This window comes from Mizuhopecten yessoensis, unplaced genomic scaffold (assembly GCF_002113885.1).
Source record: "Mizuhopecten yessoensis strain PY_sf001 unplaced genomic scaffold, ASM211388v2 scaffold6625, whole genome shotgun sequence".
In the NCBI taxonomy this organism is placed as follows: Eukaryota; Metazoa; Mollusca; class Bivalvia; order Pectinida; family Pectinidae; genus Mizuhopecten; species Mizuhopecten yessoensis.
In genome coordinates, this window is record NW_018406643.1 from 502,400 (window position 1) to 529,256 (window position 26,857).

The following is a 26,857-nucleotide window of genomic DNA, read 5'->3' on the forward strand; positions in this document are numbered from 1 at the left end:
GTCCAGAATGGGTTACAATGAATTCTCTAGTATAAATATGCTTAATGTAAGTAACAGAGTAAAACAACTCAGAGTAAACCATGCTTTTAATAATTTTAATGACAAATGCCCCTCCTATTTTAAAACAGACTTCAAAAGGCTAACAGAACTGCAGCAACTAGCGAATACAACTTTTATATTCCAAATGTGAGCGGGGCAGAATCTACCACGTTTTATTACAATGCTGCTAAAGATTGGAATTCTGTACCAGAAAGTATCAGGAAGATCAAGAGTAAATCATCATTCAAAGTTGCGATCAAAAATCATCTTTTTGAATATTTGTAATTTATTGACGTATTATGTTTTATATACATGTTTGTGTATGTGTGTATGTGAATATGTGAGTGTGTACACAATATGGGTGCTGTACTTCAATGCAATGTGTTTTAAGTTACAACCTATATATTAACATCATTTTCAACGTAAAATCAAGTTATCTTCAAACATAATAACTATAGTAATTTTTACTTAAGTAGTGTTTATGTGTCTTTTAATGGACCCCAGTGGAAATAAGCTTCGGGGCTTTCTGGGTTATCCTGGTTTTAAGGGCAACATATATATTTTAGTTATTTCATTTTTCGTACGAATAACCGTTACCTACCTTGTAATTTATGAAATTGTGATAACTGTTTTTAGAGAGACTTACCTAATTTTACATTAATATGTTTTATAATGTAATCAGCCATATAAATTATTAGTGCCAAAACATTATTGGGTACTGTATGACATTGTTATGTTGTTGTACCTTTTTACCAAATAAACTTGAATTGAGACTTAGTGTTCTACTGGTATTTCTATAAGAGTTGTTTCCCTTGCATTGTAATGACTACAAAAAGCTCCGGTAGTATTAGGTCGGTGTATTGCATTATACAATATCATATATATGCAATGTACTTTACGCTCGTATAGTAAACTTGTTGAAACTGCGCATGTTTTGAATAGAATTCTTTTAGCGGTAGGGGTGTATAATGATTTGCATGGTGTGCGTTTATCTCGCTTGATACAATTAGGGTCCAATCACACGTGCACGTGTTCATAGATACAGAAGGTGCGCGAAAACCGAAAACTTTTTGTGTAAACCATTTTGATTGGCTGAAAAGTGCAATCAGCCAATCAGAGTGTCACTTTTACTTCGACGGAAGTACAAGCGATGTTATGCGTTGATTTGTTTACACGGAGATTAACAACAGCTGACAGCAGTGAACTGTACCTCGCTTGGGACTTTTACGTCGGTAAGTTTTACTAAATGTATTTAAGCTCAACAGTTATCTGTTATCCGGGACAAAAAGAACATCAATGGAAATTATGTCGAATGCGATGTCATTGTTGTAATTTCAATTTTCATGACTGAACATGACATTACCGGTACATGTATTGAAACGCTAGTTTGTAGACTGACGTATTTTTATAGAGTGTAAGTTTGGGTATTGCCCTCAAGCTACCTTTTAAGCCTATTATAGACCGATCACATGGACCAGTTAAATAAAAAAACTTAATGCTTGTCTTGTAAAAATTAAAAATCAAGTCACTTTGCAAAAACAAACTAAACTTCTACTGTCAAAACCTTTCCTCTTCCCATCTAAACCCTCATCTGACATTAATCTTCCAATTGTTAAAGTTGGTCGGTACGCTGTATAAGAAGAATTAAGCTATAACTGTTGAGACATTTTCACCTCCCACTAAAAAAAAATCACCTTCAAAGTGTTCTGGACTGAAAGACACCCTGAACCAGTTGAATAATTATTCAGAAAAACATCATCATACAAACACCTGATTGTTTGTGTAACAGGAAATATAGGGTGCTTCCGCGGGGTATCAAACCCGTGACCCCAGACTTCCTGGTCCGCTGCTCTGCCATTTAGCTAAAGAGAAATTCCATATAGCACGAACCTAGAAATTCCGTATAGGACAAAGCTAGACATTCCATATACACATGTATGTACAATTAAAACCTACCACTCTTCTATTTGCCTCCCTTTCCTGGTCCTCATCAAGACAATTTGTTTTTAATTTGATATTATTTTACGTATGAGTCTTGAGGTGAAAGTTTAATGTGTAAACAACTACAATGTAGTTAAGCAAACCATGCCAGTTCATATACCTTAATGATAGGATCACATTTTACATTGTCCTTATCACGATAACCCATAACATAAGAATATGACTACATGTCTGTCTGTCATGTGTATAATCACAGGTGTAACAGAGAGCTTGTGACAAAGGTGCCCAATGTTTCAAATCAAAAACCTCTAGTTTACTAGTCATTATGCTGTCCTGAATTAGTTATAGAGAAATTCTCCCTAGCTGAGTTGGTAGGAAGCAGCCAGTATCATAACCTGACTATCATTATTCCTAGGTCCTGATCCTGAGAACTTCTCAGGGACGAATGGGGCCCAATATAACAGAGGTCATTATTTGCTCAATGCCTTCGCTAGGAGATGAATGCAGGACCTCAGTCTAGTTTACTAGTCTTATGCTCTACCAAATGAGCTAAAGGAATTCTCCGTAGCCAAGTCAGTAGGAATTGAAGCTGCTAGTATTTTACCAGGGTGACATTACTCCCCCTCCATTCCCAGGTTCCTACATGGGTGCCAATTAATGTAACGGATATACATTAAGAGATCCTTATTTGTCATTGCCTTTGCTAAGGGTCAAGCCCGAGATCTCTGTCTTGCTAGTTTTATGCTCTACCAAATGAGCTAAAGAGAAATTCTCCCTATAGCCAAGTCAGGAGGAAGTGGCTAGTATATCTTTGGGTTTTGACAGTTCAAGTTTGCTGTGACTATTTCTCCATGGCAATGCCACAGATATTCCTCATGTTTCATCGGTAGGTTCCCCTTGGGAATAATCAGAAATGGTGTATAGTAACAATGTGCATGTTTCATGTAGGGACTAATCAGAAAAAAATCAAAATGGCCAGCAACTGGTAGCCGTCTTGGATTTAACAGTTCAAGTTTGCTGTTACTTTTTCTCAAATGCTAGACAGATCTTTCTCATATATCACAGGTAGGTTCCCCTTTGTGCATGTTTCATGTTGGGACTGATTATATGAACAAGATGACTGACACGCAGGCATCTTAGACAGTTCAGGTTTGCTATCACTATAGCAAAAAAGTTCATGAGAGATAATATGTACTGGTTCCCCATTTTCCAAATTTGTGCATGCATTGTTTTGAGACTGATCAGAAAAAATAGGTGCCTACCAGTTAACAATCTTAGATTTGGACATTTTACTATTTCTGAAGAAGCAATGTGCAAATTGTAACTATGTTCAAGATTTATAATTTACCTTAACATATAAAATACATCATAGCTCTTCATCTGTGCCCCTATAGCTTTTAAAATAAGGGTTATATGATTTCGCACTGTTTGCTTTCATTGTAAAGCACGAAACACGCCTCATCTTATCTTAGACACTCACAGACACACATATATATATATACAGGTGCATAATACATATACGTCTGGTTGAGCTAAGTTTTCTTTACATCAACATTACTATCAGAGAATTTCTTTTGTGGTAATGAATGTTTGCTATCAAAATCATGTTTGTTTTTTTTGTAATTCAGTGATAAAACTAAAGAAATATACAGCTGTTTTACACGAAAAAAATAAAGAAAAGTGCCAAGATTTTTACAGGGTCATTGTTTGCAAGAATACCAGACTTTTAGCAGGTGCCATTATGAAGTTGATAATCAGGAGGTACGGCCGCAGCTAATCTTGCAGGGGACATTTGTCACCTTGTCACGAAAACCTGAACCATTATATCAGACGCGGGCCTATGTGACTCTTGAATTGAGAGTCATATCGGAAGCTTGTTGTTTGATCAAATCTAATGTTAACACTGCTGTGACGCCTGATAATTTTTGCATGCGTCAATTTCAGGACTGGCTTTATTTCTGTTTCACATAAGTAAGGTATGCAAACACTGGATTTGGATGATGATAAGGAAATGAAGTAAAATGTTGCTGGTTTATTGGGGTGTATTGGCTTGCTTGAGGATTTTAGTCTTAGGCCTTTGCATAAATCTTGACTTAATTGCGCAATAAACATTTCAGAAACATTACAGCAAATTAGATTTAGCTTTATAAAAAGATCCAAGTTGCATAATGTTTGCGAGAAGTTAGACCACAAACAAATTCATATAAGAATATCATTGTGTAATTAAATATGTTAAATTTGCAAGCTCTCTTTGACATATATAAACAGTATGTTTTTTCCTATTTGTAACATGAATCATTAGATTGTTAATTAGTTTTTTTTTCATCATAATTGAATATCATATAATTATAACACAGTAAAAAAGACTCTGAAATTAATAATCTGTGGCCTCAAAAAAAAAAAAAAAATCCTTGAAAGCAGACTCCTGATTGTAGTTTTCTGTTTATCAGAACTACTGGTTGGAGACAATCATTTTTTTTCTCCTCCAGTTGGGATACATTATTTCAAGTTCAATTTATTTTACTGCCATTAAGTTGAGTGGACCTCAGGTACTGAACTATTTCAAGCTCTGTATAAAGCAAGGGAAACATTTTGTGCATTATATTCAATGCCGAATAATATGTTTGTTCAGGATTTTGTATCCTGAGTTTAGCAAGGAGTTGTATATGTGTGAGATACTATTTTGGGTCATTTAAGCTGCTATTTAGTGAGTAGGATTCTTTTCCCAGAGGTCAGGGTATATATAATCTTCATGCACTGCCAACCAGAGCAAGGCTTTGGACTTTTTTTGTGATATATACCTGAAAGTGCAAATATTGATTTTTCTATGAAAATGTTAAAAATCACCCCTTTATGTCTTTAGAAATTAGAATATTTCTTTAATAAGTCAAACTAGTATCATCATGGCAAATTATAGTAGTTCAAATGTTAGTGCCACATCTTTAGATGGCTTCGAAAAGTTTACATACTGACTGACCAGCAATTCAGCAGGCTTGACCTACAGTTTGACCCTCTAGATCTATGACCGTCATTTCATTCCTAAGACCATGACATGTTTATATGCTTTAAGGATCCCTGTTCCACTACAGATAAAACACTAGAGAGCTCCACTGAAGTTTTACATACATGCAGTAACCTCCCCTTAATATCATTTTGGATGTAATGGGACTGAGCCAGGTCAGATGACTGTTGACTATATATAGCTGAGTTGGTATGAGAGACAATATTGTTATCGGAGGTTCATTAAGGTTCAAGTTCCAGTTTGTCCACATTATATTTTTTACCTACAAAACACTCTGTTGATTATATTTTTTGTTTGTTTATTATTTTTGATAAAAAGTCTTCAAGCAGTGTTTTGTTACCTGAATTCTACAACAGCTTATATTTATTCCTTTATGAATTAGAAAACTTTAGCATTACTTGTATTGAAATTGAGAATATATTCCTCATTTTTTGGTCATTTTGGGAAAATTAGTCACTTTTAAGCTAGGGGAATCAGTGACTGTATTCAGCAGTAAAACTGAGCAAAACAAATCGCTGGCAAGGTAGAGATTTCTTTTCAGAAATGATATAGTAAAAGATATTTTCACACACTGATACTTGCCAACTTTTTGAAATTTCCATAGAGGAAATTCTGCAAGCTCAGAGCTGAGAGACAAAATAACCCTTTAAAATGACATATTTTGAGTTGTGCAAATTCACTGGTTAAAAACACAAAATTTAAGGTGCAAATTCACTGGTTAAAAACACAAAATTTAAGGGTCCAAAATAGGGAGTCTCCATCCAAAATAGGGAGGGTTGGCAAGTATGTTTTCGGACCCAAGTTTCCACATTCATACAGCTTTCGGCAGTACTTAATGGTATAGGGATCTTTGATAGAAACTTGTGATCACCTGTACACTACTAACCTAGAAATCCAGCTAACTTTCTAGAAATCCACCTGTCAGACAACCAGTCTTATCTAGGAATGAAAAAGTTATCTTAAAGAAATGATCTGCATGTACTTAAAAAATATGCCAAAAAAAAATTGCCTCTTTAATGCTATCTAGATCAAATTTTCTTTGACTTATCTATTGATCCTCAGGGTACATCTGGAATCGGCTGGCACAGTTCTGAAAGATAGGCGGAAAACAGCTATTTGTAGCTGGTGTGATGCCAGCAATAATTTCAACAGGTATGTTAAATATAATTATCATTAAAACCTCAAGGTTACAACTCCCTCTAGTGTACAGGTGTACGAATATATATCTGTAACATCAGATATTTCATTATGAGTCTAAGCCAATATTTGTGTAGTGTTTAAATTCTCACAGTACAAGACTGATGCCTGCTGACTTGTTCTTAGATAAGTGTGACGTTGTGACGTACGTTACACAGATCCAATAAAACTATATTTGACTATTTCTTTAACTGCGAAATCCCTCCCCGTGTAATTCTGATAGCCGTTTGAATACACACTCTGACTTTGATAATCGTGGGAAACACGTGTGCACACGAGTCGAAGAGGTGTATCCCACGGCTAAACAACGCTCGTCGTATTCTTCCCTATCAAAACTTAATCAGGAGCATTGTGTCAGAAAGATTGTGGAACCGAATACCCCTCGACCGCCTGAGCCACATGGCGGCTTTTTGTTATCCGGTAAGTTAATTGTTTTGGATAGGATCACTACATGTTTTATATAAAAAAAAAAACAATACATGTATATATATGCATAATGATATTGAGTTGTTCGGCGTGTGTGTATACATAAATGTTGTTCGTAATGCGGAGAGTCATCATTATCACCTGTCGGCATTTAACTTCTAAGGATTAATACGTATACTGGTTCCAGCTGGTGTACATATACTATAAGGATACATACTTTCTACAATGAACCAACTTGTGGTGAGTGAAAATTTCTCCTCCAATCGAGCTGATTATTCCTGTTATCTGATAAATTCAATTTTTTATTTGTGCATGTACATGTATTTTTAAATATTTTCAGCTATCTTACAATTTATGATGTCATTAAGATCTACAGGTAATTAAGTATTGTGATAGCGATAGATATAGGCCTAGGGTGGACCTCGTTAAACTAAGGTCCCATATATATTATACCTACTAATTATGTATATATACATTATTAACAAGGATTTGGTATTCCAGACCTAAATATTTAGAAAATTCAAAATATTTTCATTTTAAATTATGATTTTTGTTTAAAAATGCTAAAGTTTAAGCTGTGTCAGAAACTATTTCTTTCTATGAAATCTCTATATTTCTTGAATCAAAATCTACCTGTTAAAGTCCAGCCTGGCATTGTTTTATTACCTATGGTAATGACCTAAGACATATATGTGTCCAAGTTATGGAAGTTCATGATAATGATGTTTTGCTATGTTACGGTCAGAAAATCTGGTCATCCCAGGCCATAAGCTAGAATACTTAAAGAAATGACACGATCTACCAAGTGCTCATCATATCACGATTTCAGAAATTTATATGAAGTGATGTTAATTTTAATCTTCATGATCTTTAAGATATGATCAACTGAAATTCAAATTATTTTATTTTTTAATTTTCAAAATTAAAAATAATAAATGATAACCATGCATTAAATACAAAAATACAAAAATTAAGAAATAAAAAAACATAAAAACAAAATTACCAGTAACTGAAAAAAAAAATCAAATTTAACTTAATGCATCATTTAATTGTTCAGGAGTTTAACTCATAGCTAAGGTTCTCTATTATGGGTAGTATATGATACAGATAAAGCTCTGTAATACATGTACTAGAGAACTAGAGAAGGTGGAACATTTAAATACTCCAGTGTGATCGAAAGTTATTTATAGGTATTTGTTGGAGGATAAGATTGGTATATACTACAGCGTAAACATTTACTTTAAAGTACCCTCAGTTACTGATACAGACATTTAAATTACAGATTTGAATGAAAGTCACATGTCTGTGTCACTGTAGTAGCGATGGGTTAACAGGTACACTCCAGAAATTACCTATATATTTGAATATTTAGATTATCAGTTGATAAGTTAAGGATGTGTGTCCCACCATTTTGTCATTGTTTTCAGGTGAGATTTTAATCATTGACTTCTCAGGAGATAACAGGGAAATGTGACTTGTCAGATTGAAATATGCAACTGTAAAATCTATTTGATGCACAAGTCTGATCTTTAACTGATACAAATTCATGACGACCCCGTTATGAGGTCACATCATAAAAGGAGTAAACATATAGTCCACTCAACACCCTTTTTTGTCAGTGCTTTACAGGGAATCTGTATCTCAGCTATGATTTTGGTGATACTTTGATGAGGGGAAGACTTCCTTTAAAAGCAAGTCTATACACTGTAGTTAATAGGTTGATTTACCTCTGGGTCGTAGGTTCAAACCCTTCAGGTGGTAAGATGTTGATGTGTCTTTGAGTAGACATGTTACCGTTGTTACTCACTTGACTAGCCAAGAGTTGAGTATATTATTGTCTGGGTTGGCTATTGTGGTTTCTGTGCTGTAGTGAGCCATTTTGAAACCCAGACCCAATAATAAGCAGGAAACAACACCAAAACATCTACAGCCACTTCTCCGAGTGTGCTTGTGTGAGCCACTTCCCCGAGTGTGCTGGTGTGAGCCACTTCCCCGAGTTTGCTGGTGTGAGCCACTTCCCCCAGTGTGTTGGTGTGAGCCACTTCCCCGAGTGTGCTGGTGTGAGCCACTACCACGAGTGTGCTGGTGTGAGCCACTTCCCCGAGTTTGCTGGTGTGAGCCACTTCCCCAAGTGTGTTGTTGTGAGCCACTTCCACGAGTATGTTGGTGTAAGCCACTTCCCCGAGTGTGTTGGTGTGAGCCACTTCCCCGAGTGTGTTGGTGTGAGCCACTTCCCTGAGTGTGTTGGTGTGAGCCACTTCCCCGAGTGTGCTGATGTGAGCCACTTCCCTGAGTGTGTTGGTGTGAGCCACTTCCCCAAGTGTGTTGTTGTGAGCCACTTCCACGAGTATGTTGGTGTAAGCCACTTCCCTGAGTGTGTTGGTGTGAGCCACTTCCCCGAGTGTGTTGGTGTGAGCCACTTCCCTGAGTGTGTTGGTGTGAGCCACTTCCCCGAGTGTGCTGATGTGAGCCACTTCCCTGAGTGTGTTGGTGTGAGCCACTTCCCTGAGGATGTTGGTGTGAGCCATTTCCCTGAATGTGCTGGTGTTAGCCACTTCCCAGAGTGTGCTGGTGTGAGCCACTTCCCCGAGTGTGTTGGTGTGAGCCACTTCCCCGAGTGTGCTGGTGTGAGCCACTTCCCCGAGTGTGTTGGTGTGAGCCACTTCCCCCAGTGTTTTGGTGTGAACCACTATCCCGAGTGTGTTGGTATGAGCCACTTCTCCGAGTGTGTTGGTGTGAGCCACTTCCCAGAGTGTGTTAATGTGAGCCACTTCCCCAAGTGTGTTGGTGTGAGCCACTTCCCTGAGGATGTGGGTGTGAGCCATTTCCCTGAGTGTGCTGGTGTTAGCCACTTCCCAGAGTGTGCTGGTGTGAGCCACTTCCCCGAGTGTGTTGGGGTGAGCCACTTCCCCGAGTGTGTTGGTGTGAGCCACTTCCCCGAGTGTGCTGGGGTGAATAAAGGAGGGATGATGTTACAGAATAGAACCAAGAACACTGTTGAGCTTATAATGGGATGTAGCAATCAAGTAGATTTATCCTTGACCTCTGTCATGTCATATAAGAATCTTAACTGTTTCTGACATATGAAATACATAACCTTGACCTCTGACATATATAATACATAACATTGACCTCTGACATACAATGTAGATAACATTGACTTCTGACATGATTTTTTTTTTATCCCTGATCCCTCATATTCAATATTAATTACCTTGACTTCTGACATACAATGTAGATAACAAAGAATTCTGACATACAGTATAGATAACCTCGACCTCTGAAATACAGTGTGGATCCCCTTGACCTCTGACATACAGTGTAGATCACCTTGACCTCTGGCATACAGTGTAGATCACCTTGACCTCTGACATACAGTGTAGATCACCTTGACCTCTGACATACAGTGTAGATCACCTTGACCTCTTACATACAGTGTAAATCACCTTGACCTCTGACACATGCAAACATCCGTTATCTCTGACATTCAATATTAATTATCTTGACCTCTGACATATGGTGTAGACATTTTTTGATTACTCTGATGTGTGATGTAAGAGATCATGACCTCTGACATTGTATTATCATTGACCTTCAAAATGTATTAATTATAGTAAGAACTTTGACCTCTGATATGTAATGTAAAAAACTTTGACCTCTGACATGAATAACACGTAATATAAAGAACCTTGACCTCTGACTTGTAATGTCAATAACCTTGACCTTTGACATGTAATGTCAATAACCTTGACCTTATACATGTATTACCCTGTACATTTGAACCTTGACCTCTGATATTGGGTGTACTGATATTGAACAACTGGGAGATTGACAGATATCTACATTGGTCAGGGTTAAACTACCTGTATGTATAAACCAGGTGGGTCATCCAGGTCAGCTATAAATGTATCAACAGTACCAACAGGAGTTACTGTATAATCCACAGTAGCTTAATTTGATGTAAATAAGATATCGACATGACTTAATTAGATAAATATTTAGGGAGTGGAAGGTTGTTGGCCTTTAATTGGCATGTATACCTGTAGTTTACCTGTAATTAAGCTGTGACTTAAGTGTGATTAGGTCAATAAGATTTTGTTGTAGAATAGGCATCAAATTACAGTAGGATATATAATGGATTAAAACTACTATACCAGGACTTGAACCAGTTTATATAATAAATCAACTGTTAACATTTCAAGTACAGCTGATTGATCTGGACTCTTTAATCTATAGGAGCTTTGGAATCTGGACACTCCTTTAAATCCTTTTTGCAGTTAAGTTTTTTAGCTCACCTGGTCCGAAGGACCATGGTGAGCTTATACCATACCGCAGCGTCCGTCGTCCGTCCGTCCGTCCGTCCATCCGTCCCCTTCTTCTTCTGTAGGAATAAAAGGATTTGTTCCATATTTGGCCTGAAGCATCCTTGGGTGAAGGGGAACCAATTTTGTATAAACCGTGGGTCTGGCCTCCTAGGGGCCTGAGGGTGGTCCAAATAGGGGAAACACAGCAAATTCTTTAAAATCCTTCTTATTCTGTAGGAATGAAAGGATTTGGTCCATATTTGGTCTGAAGCATTCTTTGGTGAAGGGGAACCAATTTGTATAAATCGTGGGTCTGGCTCCCTATGGGCCTGAGGGGCGGGGCAAAATAGGGGAAACAAAAAAACAAAAAAAATTTCTTTAAAATCCTTCTTCTGTAGGAATAAAAGGATTTGTTCCATATTTGGTCTGAAGCATTCTTGGGTGAAGGGGAACCAATTTTGTATAAACCGTGGGTCTGGCCTCCCAGGGGCCTGAGGGGTGGGCCAAATAGCGGAAACATAGCAAATTCTTTAAAATCCTTCTTCTGTAGGAATAAAAGGTTTTGTTCCATATTTGGCCTGAAGCATCCTTGGATGAAGGGGAACCAATTTTGTATAAACCATGGGTCTGGACCCCTAGGGGCCTGAGGGGCGGGGCCCAATAGGGGAAATATAGGTAAAACCTGTATAACCCTTCTTCTACCATAGGGATTAAGGGATATTATTCTAATTTAGTCTGGAGCATCCTTAGGCAAAAGGGACTCAATTTTGTTTAAACAGCGAGTGTGGCCCCCCTGGAGGCAGAAGGGAGGGGCCCAATAAGGGAAACAGCAAATTCTTTAAAATCCTTCTTCTTCTGTAGGAAAACAGGATTTTTTTCAAAATTTAGTATGAAGCACTCTGGAATTGGGCGAAGGGGAACACATTTTGTATGAACGGTGTGTCTGACCCCCCTGGAGGCAGAGAGGTGGGGCCCAATAGGGGAAATAGAGGTAAAACCTTTAAAATCCTTCTTCTACCGTAGGTATTAAGGTAATTTATCCAAATTTAGTCTGGAGCATCCTTGGGTCAAGGAGACTCAATTTTGTATAAATGGTGGGTATGACCTCCCTAGGGGCAGAGGGATGGGGCTCTGTTTGAAGTTTGTTCTCACTCTATCTCAAGTGCTGGATGGCCCCGGATCTTTCTGAAATTTCATATGTACTTACAGCACCTACCATGGAGTGCTATATCTTTACTTCATACCAATTATTTTAAACATATTCAGGTGAGCGATACAGGCCCTCTGGGCCTCTTGTTTTTCGAGTTGTTTGGTAAATTAATTAATTAACCAGCAATTAACTCATTCTCCCCTATATATTTGAACTGGACTTGCCCAGTCTTTGATTTTGTAAGGTTCAAATTTGGTTAATGCAGTCATTTAGCTTCCAGCAGGTGCTTTATAATAAAAAAAATTCTGGAGGTCAACTCCTTATTACAGAGCCAAGATTATTATTTTGAAAAAGGAATTATAAGAAATAGATTCCTTTGTGTATTACTATATGTGGAAGTAAAAGGGCAAGCAATTGTAAATCAGGAAGATGCATTATACAGAACAATTTGGAACTCTTCTTCTTTGAAGGTACAACACATACTGGTGGAACACTACCTTAACAAATGTTGGTTGGACAATACAGGAGCTGTTTACAAGTAATTACATTTCTCCCCCTGGGAATGTACTCTTTTAACCCCTTTAAAGTGAATAAATTGATAAGGGTTTTTTTCAATAAAAGTTCAATTATGTATAATTTTGATTTTTAAATGTTACGATTATACCACTCACAAAGTTTTATGTTTGTCAATTAGACATGTTTATAGGTCTAAAAGTACACCACACATACAACAATGCATATATATATATACAAACATTTACAATCCAATTACCAGCTTGGTAGACTATTGATTTAGGTAAACTTGTATACAGTCATATGTGCATATCGTGTAATACCTTTATCACAGAATGTAAGGTTCAACTCCAGGAGGTGTAGTGAAAGATTGGTCAGCTTAACTTGATGTGTTGATATTTTTATGCTTGTCCCCCAACCCCCACGTGCACCCCAACCGTTTTATGGGTGTAAGTGTAACCAGATTTTTATGTCCTGTCACATCTTTGCTGATTTTTTAACAGATTTTGATCAAACGTTTTATAAAAATTAAGTTTAAAAATACCTCGAATATCCTATGGTCCGAAGGTCATAAGGCCAATGTCACTGTTACTATTTATAGAAATTTGTCAACTAATTGGTGTCATCATAAGTACTTTAGCAACTTCTTTTTGTAACGGATTATGATCACAATTAATATGAAGGTTTAATATAAGAGTTCTAGTGCCAAGGTGAAGGTCATCATTACTTTTTATAGAAAACTGTCTCACTTTGACACTGATATCTATGGGGGCTGAGGGGTACAGCTTGTTTTACAACATACAGTGGTGTCAACCTCTGAAACCTCCGATGAGGAAGATCTTCCTCATTCCACATTTCAAATGAGGGAGAAAGTGAGTGAAACGCGACTGAAACTTCTTTGCTCAATTTATCTTTTCCTTTCTATGTATCGAAATAACTCCAAAAGGCATTCATTTGATTCAGACACACCTGTTATGATCATTACACACACCCTGCAGTAACTAGGAGATCATTTGACCACAGGATGTAGATTTTGAGTTTGTGTGAGTTTGGACTTGAATGAGGGAGTTTCGAGGGAGATTGGTAAATTTTGGTCAAAATGTGGAAGTCTCTCTCCTAATGAGAGAGGGTTAACAGCTAAATGATGTATGCATGTCTTGCAGATATTTTCTAGATTAAATTATTTGTTAATCTGTTTACTTAGAACTGATCATCATTGTCCAGGAAATTTTCACTGCAGTTAAATAAATTTGGCATTTTTCATAGGAGCCAATATGAGTAAACAACATAATAAAATTAGCAATTAAATGTGAACGGTAAAAATAACACTTGGCAAATACTGATTTTACCAGTGTAGGGCAAAAGTTTGACGGGCGAAAGTTGCCCGGTAAACAGTATGTAAAATGTTACTTTACGAAATGGTAATGAGTATTTTCATCCCTCCAGTTTAAGTAAAATTAGTAGCTGATTGTTACGCAAGAAATAGTAATTTAAGAGGACATGTTGAATTTATTTTATTTTAACTGAATTCCAATTTTTAATAACTTCTGTGTTGTTAATCTGACTTTATTTCCATTTTGTAATACTCTTCATTTCATATCAAGTGACATGCAATTTATTTGAAAGCTTACTCAGCTTAACAATATTTACCCCATACTGCCATTCTTTCATCAGATTTAGTCGTTATGTGGAATGTCAGTTATAGAGCACTGCTTTACTTGAGTTAAAAGTTTTGTTTTAGGAAAATTCTTAATTTTCCTGGATGTGTCTTCAAATGTATGATAACAGATAAATTTTTGAAGAAGCTGGATGGAGCTAAAACGTATGTTCTGATGTGAAAAAGCTTATAAATTACTTCGTTTGTTCATCATGGCTCTTTTTAATAAAACTGATTCCCTGTAAAGATATTATAATTGAAAAATTCTTGTTATCCCAATTAATTTCTTATCCTCTTTTAAAATATTCTTAGCAATTCAAAGATATCCATGCAGTGAGTTTAAGATGAATAACCAGGGGTACTTATGACAACAAACCAAAAAATAATGGTTAATTCTCGGACAGTATGAAAAATATGTTATTTAATTATTGTTTTTTATTTAACATTGACCACGTTAAGCTAACAAAGCTTTTAGAAAAAAGGTCACAGCTAGTTCATGACAGTACTGGCCTTCTCCCAACAAACCCAAGCCTTACTATAACTTGTCTGTAGACAACACTACAGACACACAGCTACGTTACAAATGTACTATAGTCCTGGGATTATTAGAAATCTAATGACTATTGTTTCGTGGCACCTTGGTTTTACCACCTTATACCTGTCAGACTGATTCCAGCATTCCTGGGGCCTGTTCCGATATCAAGTGACAATTTTAATGACACAGTATCTGACAGTAATCGGGTCCAGGGCTATTAACACAACCTTGGTCCTCAGAGTTGTGAAATTTGAATCCGGATTGTCTTTAGTGTTAATTGTATGTTCATGACTAATCGAAGGATTGTACATTAGTTTTATAGACTTGTCAATGAAGTATCAGTTTTTTGAGCTGAAACAAGTTGATCCCCTTTTAGTCATTATGGTTAAATCTGATGTTTAATGAAGAGATCCATAAATGTCTGTACAATATATGTTTTATGCGACTTCCCTGGTCCTGGACACTTATAGAATCTTGCCCTACAATGAAGTTACGACACAGAAAACTCAACCAGAGGGATGGTTTCTATTCATTGTTTTGCTTCTGCGATACTGCTAGCTGTATAAAGGTCATATTCTGGACCAACCCTGACCCAGATCTGACCTTCGTTTCAAATGTTATTTAAAAGATTTGATAAATTATTTCTGAAAAGAAACCATACCTTATGGAACTATTATAGAGATGAAATATAAGATTTAATAAGTTATAAATGAAGAAATTGCAAAGGGTCCAGACCAGAAATTGAATGTAGGGCCTTCAATCATTATATAATACGAGACAAGCTGATCTTTTCAAGCTATTGCAGAACACACCCATAACAAATCATAGTGTGGGAGAAAAGGATTTCTCTCCCATTAAACAAGGATATCCACACTTCGGGTCAGGGAAAGATAATTTGTTCTGACCTTAGTATAAATACAGGAGGGGTGGGATTCTTCTGTCATAACAATTGTATGACATCACGTCAACAATAGCAAATCACGGAACAAAAGGTTAAATTTGCTATAAATTATGAAATCATTGTTTATTTTTATGAAATTTCCACCTATATCATTCCCTTCTTAAGGAGTAATTAAAAAGACAGAAAATTCACCCCAGTCTCTCGATGTAAGATTCTTAATTAAATGTCTTGCCCTCTGCACGAGCATGCACAACTCATTTCAGAATCTTGCCCCATGGGTTGAAATTTTACTGTCTTACACAAAAGGTAGTTACAGAATACTTAGTATTCTATAAATCTTCAGACATGCTTTAAAAGTGATATAGAAACATCAAGACAGGGATATATTTTTCTGCCTGCAAAGCTTACATGTGAAGTCTGTTATTGATCTAGGGTTTAAGTTTTTATAACAACAGCTGTCTGGGTCACATGACTTTTCGATGTCTGCTGATGATGTCACCACTTGGGGGCCATACAAGTGTCACTGTACTGATATGAAGGAATCAAGGAGCTTGAGTCATTTCACATTATAGACAGGCTGGAACCTTCAGGTTGTATCATGTGAAACCTGTGTAATCTGACACTCTGTAGAACAAACACAAAACTGCCATTTTAAACTGAGGATGTCAGAATAGGTATATACAATCGTAATTTTTTAAGTGAAATAAATCAAAGGATTGGTGTAGATTCAATTTATAAAAATGTAACTGTTGGACCATGGAATGGAAGATGTTTGCCCCTGTGGCCATGTGGTTAAGGCATCTGGCCGTCTGTGATCACGAGCTCTCCACCACTGGGTCAAGTGTTCAAGGTCTACATTGTATGTGGGGCAGTTGTCAGGTACTGGCCACAGGTCGGTGGTTTTTGTCCAGGTGCTCCAGCTTTCCTCCACCAGCAAAACTTGGTGTTTTAAAAAGGACGTAAAATAAAATGAGGAAAATGTTAGATTGTAAAAACGGCGTTTGCTGGTTTTCTAGGTTATTATGTGGTCACAGTGCACGCAAATACAGGATGCGTAGGATACAGAATACTTTATTTGAAATTTCTTATATGATGGGTAATGAGTAAAACTTTGAATGCTATTTATCTGGTAGTATATCAGAGCATATCTAGCAATCTTAATAAGTTATTAGCAGAAGTCACTCCATTGTAAAACTGCTGGATAACTGGGACATTGTTGTATAAACAAATGTCAATCAGTCCGGTAAAACACATCAATATACGAAGGCAGTAGAACAATAGAAATCCAGACCCAAAAACACAACAGGCTGGAGAGTATTTTAGTGCAATTTCTGGTTGTCAATTTCTTTAAATATTACACAGTAGATTCCAATTGTCGTTTTCTGTAAGTTTCTACTTATTATTCACCTAAAATTGTTTCTTAGACAATGATTGTGAGGTTCACAAAAGAATTACCAAAGTTCGTGTAATCCGATTTTAATCAATAATTGTTCATGAAAGGTCTTCCAGTATTTGATTATGATTTCTGTTCAATTTTGGTTTGTTTGTGTTTATAACGTCCTATTAACAGCTATGGTCATTTAAGGATGTGCCAGGTTTTGGTGGTGGATGAAAGCCAGAGTTACCGGAGAAAAACCATCGACCTGTGACCAGTACCTGGCGGGTCTTGAACCTGCAACCCAGTGGTGGAGGGCTATTGGTAGCAGAATGTCAGAGGCCGTAACCACTTGGGCATCACGGCTTCCAATTTCTCTTCAAATTACAAGACTTCTGGATAGTGCTTGGACAACTGAATTTGTGGTGACCTGCATAGATTAAATAATGATTTGATTTCTTTCTTCACAGGATCCAAGATGTAGGGGACAGAAATTCTTGGCAGTTGCCATGGCAGCCAATCGGGAGTCCGGTGGAATGACTCCAAAGATGATGAAGGCGTCTGGTCTCGCATCAATGGATTCAAATGGGTTTGAGGAAATAGAGGTCGAAGAGGATGTCATGGAACAAAAATTAGCAGAAATCCAAGAACAGAGTCTTGGTCCACTGAAGGAAGACCTAGCAGAATGGCTCGGCAAACACTTAGGTATGTGAATTACCATATTTATGACCCTTTTTCATATTTATACTGTATGTCCTGCAATAAGCCCATAATCACAATCACATAAACTCTGATGCAAATTAGGGGGCGGGCTTATTGCAGGATCCTGAAATATCACTTGTTTAAAGTCAATATTTCTACTGAACTGTATTTGACATGGGTGGACTTATGGTTAGAAAAATGCGGGTAATTGCTGTTATTAAATGAGTACAATGTCATGAATTCTTCGTATGAACGCAAGTAATAGGAGCTGCTGTGATGTCATAAAATGAAATGACGTCACATACTCACAGATTATAATATGACGTCACAATTGAGAAATTAGATAAACAGAACCAAGAAATTTTTGTGGATATGCAAAAATGATCAGTTTCAAAGGATTAAGTTTTCCTTGAATTCAGCTGTTAAAGTGGCCATTGCATAAAGTGCTGCTATTGATTTGGTGGACTGTATTTCTTGCAGCACTTCTATATACAGTATTATATATTTCACAGTTTGACATATATCATTAAAAGCCAATTCCGCTTGAGGTAAAAGGATTTAGTGGGCTCTATGGAATTTAACCTTTGACAATAATTCAATTCTTATAAATGCCATCATTAATCTTATGTGATATTGTAACCTTATAATATAAGCCACCTTGTTTCCTATGGACAATAGCCGTAAAGAATCTTATAACCCCCCCCCCCCCTTCTTTACTTTAACAGATCCTTGCATTGATCCACTGCCAAAAACTATGCCCTGGATGCGTGTTTTTCTGGCATGTTTATAGCTTTTATAAACAAGTTCATTATAGAATCACCATATTTTGCAGAACTTTGGGAAAAAACCCAAAATAAACCTGAAGTGAACAAAAAAAGAAATCAACAGACTTTGTGTCAATGTAAAAATGCAACGGGTCCAATCCCAGCTAGGTTTTGAACCCTGGACCTCCAATTGTTATACTATTTCTCTAACCTGTCAACAGTAGCTACATTATGCATATTAAGTACCTTAATTGGCTCTGTTTGGGATAGCTATACCTGTAACAAAACATAGGGGCAGTTACTGTATACTGGGAAAGAAATGATGGAATTTTCTTGTGCTTTGGTGTCCATAAGTTCATACGTTTATTGGCCTTTAGCCTTTCGGGTAATCAGCATAAACATCACAACACATTTTACAAATTGAGTGAGTGATACACAGCAATACAGACATATTATGGAGGATGGACAATATACATGTAATTGTTCATTTGATCTCAGTTGTGAAGCAGCAGTTAAAAATTTGGAAAGATTATTCAATTTCTTCTTATTTCTAACAGAAAGTAAGTTAATTAATTTATACATAGACAGTCTAATTCTGTAATTTCTATCAATGTATTTTGTTCTTACTTGTAAAATGGACAAACAAGAATAAAATTCATCCTCTATATCGCCTAAATTACACTTTAAACAAAGTCTTTCATTTCGAGGTATTCGGTATAAGAGGGATAGGGATTCTTAAGTACCCCTGTCAGCACTCCCATAACTTAACAGTTATTAATAAAGGTACCTTAAAGTCATGGGAAGTTCCACAATCATTCAAATTTTCCTAAATTGTCAGGAGTACTTAACTGGGTATTACCGTAGGTCAAATACGGTAATTGTATACACAACACTTTCCTTTCAGCCTTTCATGGCAGTAGAGTCACTTAAGTTGTAGCCTTGCTAAAAAAAATCAATTTACTTTTGAACAGTTAAGCTCCACATTGGTGTATAAAGTATGCTATTTACCTGTATATACAGGTGTGATTAATCTAATTAACTATATAAATGGCTCTGTGCTACCTGTATTATACCTGTGTTGTAATGTAATCTGTGTTGATCTGTACAGAGATAGGCACTCCGAGGTCAGGTAAGCAATGCCTGGCATGTGTTAATGAGTGTAAAACAGGGGTTTGCTTGCGACATTTTTATGCCACATTAGAATTATTGGTAAACAGACATGATTTAATGTTTATTGGCCCGTTATAATGACCTTGGGATTGACTAAATTTACTGTTTAAGTAATGCTATATATTATGTATACTTCATAACGGGTTGATATACTTTTTAGTTATTAATTTTTTATTTAAAAAAAAAAGGAAATCGAAATTTAAGTGGAAGTTTTGAAGACACACTTAAGGTAAAGAAAACTATGACTACCAGGAGTTATGGCCCCTGTCAAGTACAATTTGAGTTTCAGAAAAAGACCAAAATTAAACTGTTTTCCATGTCTCAGTTTGTGTTGTATTTTCAAATTAAATTTAAGAAATAAAAAATGGATTAAGAAAAAAAAGTTTAAACTAGTGATAAACAAGTAAGCTTATCTAGTGACAGGCTTACATATGTACCTGTAAGCTAATGATGGATTTATTAGGTTGCTATATTTAGCAGCAAAGGCGCCACTTAAAGTTGGTCTAGTGTTTGCTTTAGTCAGTAATGATCTATAAAAAATTGCTTACACAAAGCCATCTTTTCATGCTTAGTATGGTCAAAAGTTATCGAAAAATTAGAAAAAAAAACATTTCAGGTGGTGGAATATAAAATTTGAACGGAAATTATAGTGAAGTTGTACATGTATTTCTCTGGTCTAGTTTAGAGTGGTGTGCCTTTATAGTGCAGTGTGGACAAACAATTGAAGGTCGCTTCAGCTAGTAGAATTAAATAAATGCTGTAATTGGTCCGATTGAAAAAAAAAAAAAATCTATGAAATACTTAATGCATTACATTTATTTACATGTGCAGTCTAGCAAATATATTTTTCACATGGAAATCTTTTGGAAAATAGATGCCATGACTAAGCCCAGGGGGTCAATACAATGTCTTTGACTCAAAATAGAGGGTGCATAGCCTATTACAGGAAAAATATGATAATTCCTGCCATTTCTACTGAACTGCAATTCCGTCTTTGCGTATTGCAGAGTTATCTTCTCTTGTGAGCAGGTATTGATTGTTACGTCATTGGTTTGTGTGAGAAAATTGCGTCGTTTTCTCAAAATTGATGACGTTACTCTCACAAACCATTGATGTAACAATCAATACCTGCTCACAAGAGCAGATAACTCTGCAATACGCAAAGACGGAATAGATGTGGACAGGCTTATTATCACGCATGAGCTTATTGTCAAATAAACATGGTTAGTGCGTCAGTAAGATAGCATATGCCCTTAACTAGTATTTTTTTATATCCCAGGTATGGAAGTCAATGCAGACAATTTTATGGATGTTTTGGACAATGGTGTTTATTTGTGTCAAATGGCGAAGGTTATACAGAGGAAGGCTCACGAAAGTGTCATGGACGGCTCATATACAGAGGTAAGGAAAGTAGGTCGTTGTGGTTTATATATGGAAGATCAGGAATATATGCCATAGACAGGTCATATACAGAGGTAAGGAAAGTAAGTCGTTGTGATTTATATGTGGAAGATCAGGAATATATGCCATAGACAGATCATATACAGAGATTAGGAAATTAGGTCACTGTGATTTATATGTGGAACATCAGGAATATGCCATAAACAGGTCATATACAGAGATTAGGAAATTAGGTCACTGTGATTTATAAATGGAAGTTCAGGAATGTCGTAGGTCATACAAATGTGCCACTTAGCAATCCGAGCATGGCAATCACAAAATATTTTGAATGTTCATGATGTTCTAAATATTCACCATTAATTATGAATATTGACTCTATGCTCAATGTTTTTTAGCCCCTGCCCAACTACAAGTTGCGGTGTAAGAGCAATGCACCGTCAGGGAGCTGGTTCGCACGTGACAACACAGCCAACTTCCTCTCTTGGTGTAAAGCCTTTGGGATGGCGGATGATCAGATGTTTGAGACGGAATATTTAGGTAGGATGATATTGGAAAAAGTATTTATTTAAACTTCATGCATTAAAAATGGATATATAAAATGTACAAATCCTTACCCAATGGACTATAAGCCAACCAGCACTACGCGGTTTCTTTGTGTGGTAAATTATAAGTCTACTTTCAAATCCAAGGGTTCTCAGTTTTTACCTTTTCTAAACATATCTTTTAATTTGTCTATTTATTGATTTAGCCAAATAAATAGCATGAGGAATTATCATAGTTTAGATGCATGCATTTAAACATATTTGGCTCTTTTACTTTATGTCTAAACTATTTCTTATTTTTCTAGATCTTACAAAAAAACATTTCATGGATGGAATTTCTGAAAAATTTTAAACTAATTTTCTTTACTTGAAAAATAATGATAAAAAAAATAAACATTTTGATTGGTGAATTATTGTCAGAAACCATCTTCAGTTAACATGGAAATGTTTCAATATATCACAAACATTTTGTCGCATGGACTTACTGTATCTAATGAAGAAGTAAGTGGTAGCAAAGAGTGCTGGATAAGAAATATTTTTAATAAAATTTTGAACTGTTTCTCCTACATGGATACCAAATTCATGGAATGTTTGCAGGGTTTGGTTTTAATATTTAGTAAGACCTTGTTATACTGCCACCGTTTGTCCGGATAAATTTTGGCATTATAAAGTGGTGATAAATTGAGGGAAATGTATAAAGAAATTCTTAAGAAATAAGAAAAAAGGACATTGAAATATATTCGCAGTTAACAAAATGGCAAATAAAACGAAGGGCATTATATCGAGGTCTTACGGTCAATTTGTTCTTGTATGTCAGGAGTTTTGTTCTTTATTTATTTGATCTGTTTTCTTGCTTCCAGTATCTCACACAGCTGAGAAGTCAGTGGTACTTTGCCTTCTGGAGTTAGCCAGAATAGGTTACAAGTTTGGTCTGGAGCCCCCCAGCCTCATCAAGATGGAGAAAGAGATGGAGAGAATGGAGGAAGAAGAACCGCCTCCTCCCAGACCTCCCCCTCCAAAGCCGAATAGTCTGGATGATGAGGTGAGGTTTCATAACTCTTCCTACTGTAAAATTCCTAGGACTTCTTTTTCAGAATTTCCTACAAGAGATTCGCTGTATACTGGCAGTGGATGATGTCATTTTTCAGGGAGATTTCTCTACTGTCATCCACCTAAATGACATAATGTCTCTTGTAACAGACCTCTCTCTGAGAAAATGTCAGTGTAACCTAAGCTTTAAAAGTGCTACAGGACAATTAATTCCCTACCAAGCTCTGCTTGGAGTTCTACAAATTCTGATACAATTTAAACCCCAGATGAAACATCCGAGTTAAGTTGCAGTTTGAACTATTCCCCAAACCCTACTTCCTTCATTTTGCTAACAGATCTTAACACCACCTTGTATCAGAGAAACCTCACACAGTTGCCAACAGATTGCTTGTGGAAATCTCCACGATACCAGATGAATGTTTTTTCTACATCAAAGTTGTATTTTGACTTAAGATAATACTTTTCAACTCACATCATACATACCCATTTTATTTTTTCATCCTTTGAACTGATGACGAGTATTGATAATAAACTGTGAGAGTATGAGTCTGGGAGTTGATATGTCCGTGATTTGTCTCCCCTTGTTAAGACTGGTACAGAGACTGAGGAGGAGGAGGAGGAAATGGAGGAGAAAACACCTCCCACCCCACAATCCTGGTCCCTTGATGAGGAGGTAGGTCTACTGGGCTTGTGTTTGACCTTGACCCTAACCAGAGTTTAATGTCAACTTGGCTTTTACAATGTTTGCTTGTCAACCCGTAGCAGAAAGTGTATACTCTATCAGATGAAACGTTTTATCCCACACTTCGTAGTTTGAAAAATACATTGAAAGGTGTTCATTCAGATTTGCAGATGTTAATCTTTTTCTAAAGTTTATTACAAAATACAACAAGAAATAGACTGACTGTAGTTGATAGGGATTCAATCTTGCTGGGACATTTCTGAAACTGAAACTTATACCTACCATAAAATGATTCATGTGATCATGAATATTCTAAATCTGACATGCTTTCCATTCAAAACTGTCAAACTGTTTTGTTTTTGAGTTTCTTTACAAAAATTCTATGAGAAATATATATATCTCATTTCTAAAAAAACACCCACTTCAATATAAAAACAATCAATAAAAAAGAAAAAAATAATAAAAAAGAATTGTATGTTAATTGTTATAATTCAAAATATTAATATTTCGATAATTCTGGTAAAAATAAAATGACCATAACCTACTTTCATTTCTTTCTGCCAAGTTGGGATATTCAAATATTGGATTTACGTCTTACTTAAATTGTTAGTTTTAACAGCAAGTTCAGTTAAATCCTCCTTTCTGAAAAGCTAGCGGAACCGTTAGATTGTCATATGCAGTAACCATTTGTGAATATTTATAAGCTAGATTATTCAGAACTTAATCATAAAGATTTGAATTTGAATTTTTTTAAAGTGTATTATGTGCTTTGGTAATGGGTGCTGTGTGAACCTTGTCTCCCTCTGAACCATAGTAAACTGGTCCATGTCAATAGACAGGAGAGTCTATATTGTAACCAGAGGGTATATAATGGTTTATTCCTAGCTATCTTTGCGTATAAATGGATGGCTTGAAATTTTAGGAAAACATTTTTAGCCGTCAGAACGTTTGAGATTAGTATATTCTTTCAGATGTTGTTTCATTAGTTAGATGTCAATTTTCAATAACTGGAAAAAATGATTTAAGTTATCAAGAAAACTAAAAATAAATTAATGAATTCATAAATAGAAAGATTAATATGTGACTTTGAATACAGCATTGTGACTTAAGGATATATGCTACCATACATTGAAATGAATCTCCTTTCCAAAGAGAGCTCTATTTTGAAAAATAATGTACCTTTCATAATTATTTTTTTGCATGTTTTAAATGGTATTTTTAACATGGTTAATCAATGACATATTTTAAATATACACAAGAATGCATGGGCCAGTATTTACTTTATTTTGTTTTGTAAGGGAGATAACTCTTTTCACATAGATGAAAGTTATAAAGTGTTAGGTAGCATATAGCCTTAGAAATTGTCAAGACAATTCGATGTATCATTAATTGTTCAATTTTGAGAAATCTAACTATAATTTATTGCTATTGCTCATAATTTTGAGTTGGTTTAGTTTAACTTTTTGCATTACCATTTAGCAGAATTAACCCAGTTTTTGCTGACCTTGTTACGTCATTGAATGACAGTGGCGGATCCAGAGGGGTTTATTGGGCTTCAGGAAACCCCCCCAGCCTGAGAAGTTTCTTTAAAAATCATGTATTTTCACCATTTTCCTCAATTTTGTCCCACTTGGAAACCCCCCCAGGAAATTTGGAAACCCCCTTAGATAGGTCTCTGGATCCGCCACTGAATGACCTTGAGAAATAAGCTGACATTAATTTGTTAAATATTGCTGCTGGTTGATTTTAACATATTTAATTATGATATTAAGGAATTAAATTAATAAAATATTATCATTTTTCTAATCAATCTTTGACCTTGACCTTGTTTGTCATGAAACCTTATTCAGGCACAAGTTATTTTTAAATATTGTTTCATGTGAAGCTATTGTATCCTTAATGAGAATGTACATTTCAAGGTCATTTGAAGGTTAATGTAAAATCTACCTGGATATCAAAGTGATTTAGTTCAATAAAAAAAAAAATCATCAGTGAATTGATTTTTTTTTTATAGTTTTATGTTATCATCATAGTTTTTTTTAAGAAATACAAATGTACGTACAAATTATTACAAGTTTATGTACTAATTGAATTCACCTTATTAAAACTTTGATAAACTTATAATGGTTTGACTGCATGTCCTTCCACAAACTTATATGTCAATATTTTAAAATAAGGTGACCAAATGTCAGTTTCAAGACTAATACCATATTTGACATCAAAAGTTTTTACTTATTTATATTTATTTATTTTATATGTTATTTTTTCAAATAATGAAAACTAGAATTCCTAGTCCCCAATAATGTTTACAGGAGAGTAACTGTATTTTAATCCATAACTCATTCACTCCTGAAAACACATTTGAACTCTTCCATTTCAAAGGTTGGAATGGTTCATTATGGAATTTCAGGGGTAGTGAGTTAAAATATGCATAGATAACAATCATGTAAGGGAAGTAACTCTGAAACAAATCAAACAACCAGTCAAGATGTGTAAGGTTTTATATATACTGTATAGTGGTTATATTTCGCATTTTTTTTTATTTCGCGCTTTGACTAATATCCGCAAATTCTAAAACACCAGCGAAATTATCGAAAATGTTAACCACTTTTACAGACCATTTCACAATGTTGAAGATTATCTTGTAACCCAACTCTGTTATGCAAGCTTAAATGAACTCAAATCAGATTATAACCAGACAACTGGCATGGGCAGTCCATGTAAAAACAACACTTACATATATATACACAGTATATATACACAGTAAGGGATAACTTGATCACAGTTAACTCCTACAAAGGTACATACTCATTGGATTTTCTTTTGAATGAAGTCATTGGCGGATGATGGCGCTGGTGATCAGTATTTTTAAACAGTTTACCTTTATTTCGAGGTTTAACCTTGAAATGATGACACTCACACTACTTTGCACGAAACATGGGATTCGGGTGTAAAGCGAAATGTAACCTCTGCGAATATGTACTGAATACAAAACAGCGAAAAATTGACCCTGCAAATTTTAAGTGCTATACAGTATTTGTTTCCTTTTTTGATTTTTGATAATTGTGTTTGAAAGTAGAATGTGTACCTGTGTGAGATGTGCCTAACTCAAAAACGGAATATGCATGAAACTGCTTTCATAAATGAAGCTTTTAAATATTTTTTCTCTTTCATGCTTAACTCATGCATATTCATTGCCCATTTTAGTCGGATTCAGAGGAAGTGTATTTGCGTGACGGAGGTCTGATTCCAAAATTTTGGAATTTTGATATGGCGGTAGGTCATGTGACACGTTGTCGTAGCGATGTTTTTTAATGTCAATGTGAACTAATCTTCAATGTAGCTAGGTTCAACATGTTTTTATGTCTGACATTCGTGAACAACATCAACATCCCTAACAATACTTAAACAACTAAACAAGAAACTACATTGTATCAATACACAGTGACTAGCTTGTCGTATCCAGGTGGTCTCGGCAGCATTGTA

The 26,857-nt window shown here is 35.8% G+C and overlaps 1 protein-coding gene across 5 annotated transcripts in view; it reads left to right on the forward strand.

Moving 5' to 3' along the window:
* Nucleotides 1-1,181: 1,181 nt before the first annotated feature.
* The window catches only part of LOC110452357 (growth arrest-specific protein 2-like), a 38,487-nt gene continuing 12,811 nt past the window's right edge, over nt 1,182-26,857 (forward strand). The window contains exons 1-7 of one of the 5 annotated variants that reach the window (XM_021500830.1): nt 1,182-1,271; nt 6,065-6,154; nt 17,531-17,765; nt 20,976-21,097; nt 21,493-21,634; nt 22,500-22,681; nt 23,279-23,362. In XM_021500830.1, coding sequence (XP_021356505.1) covers nt 17,570-17,765; nt 20,976-21,097; nt 21,493-21,634; nt 22,500-22,681; nt 23,279-23,362 — 726 coding nt within the window. In that variant the 5' untranslated portion in view covers nt 1,182-1,271; nt 6,065-6,154; nt 17,531-17,569. Of the gene's footprint in view, nt 1,272-6,064; nt 6,155-6,756; nt 6,866-17,530; nt 17,766-20,975; nt 21,098-21,492; nt 21,635-22,499; nt 22,682-23,278; nt 23,363-26,857 lie in introns of those variants that run through there. The other 4 variants (XM_021500832.1, XM_021500829.1, XM_021500833.1 and 1 more) reach the window with 4 other exon arrangements.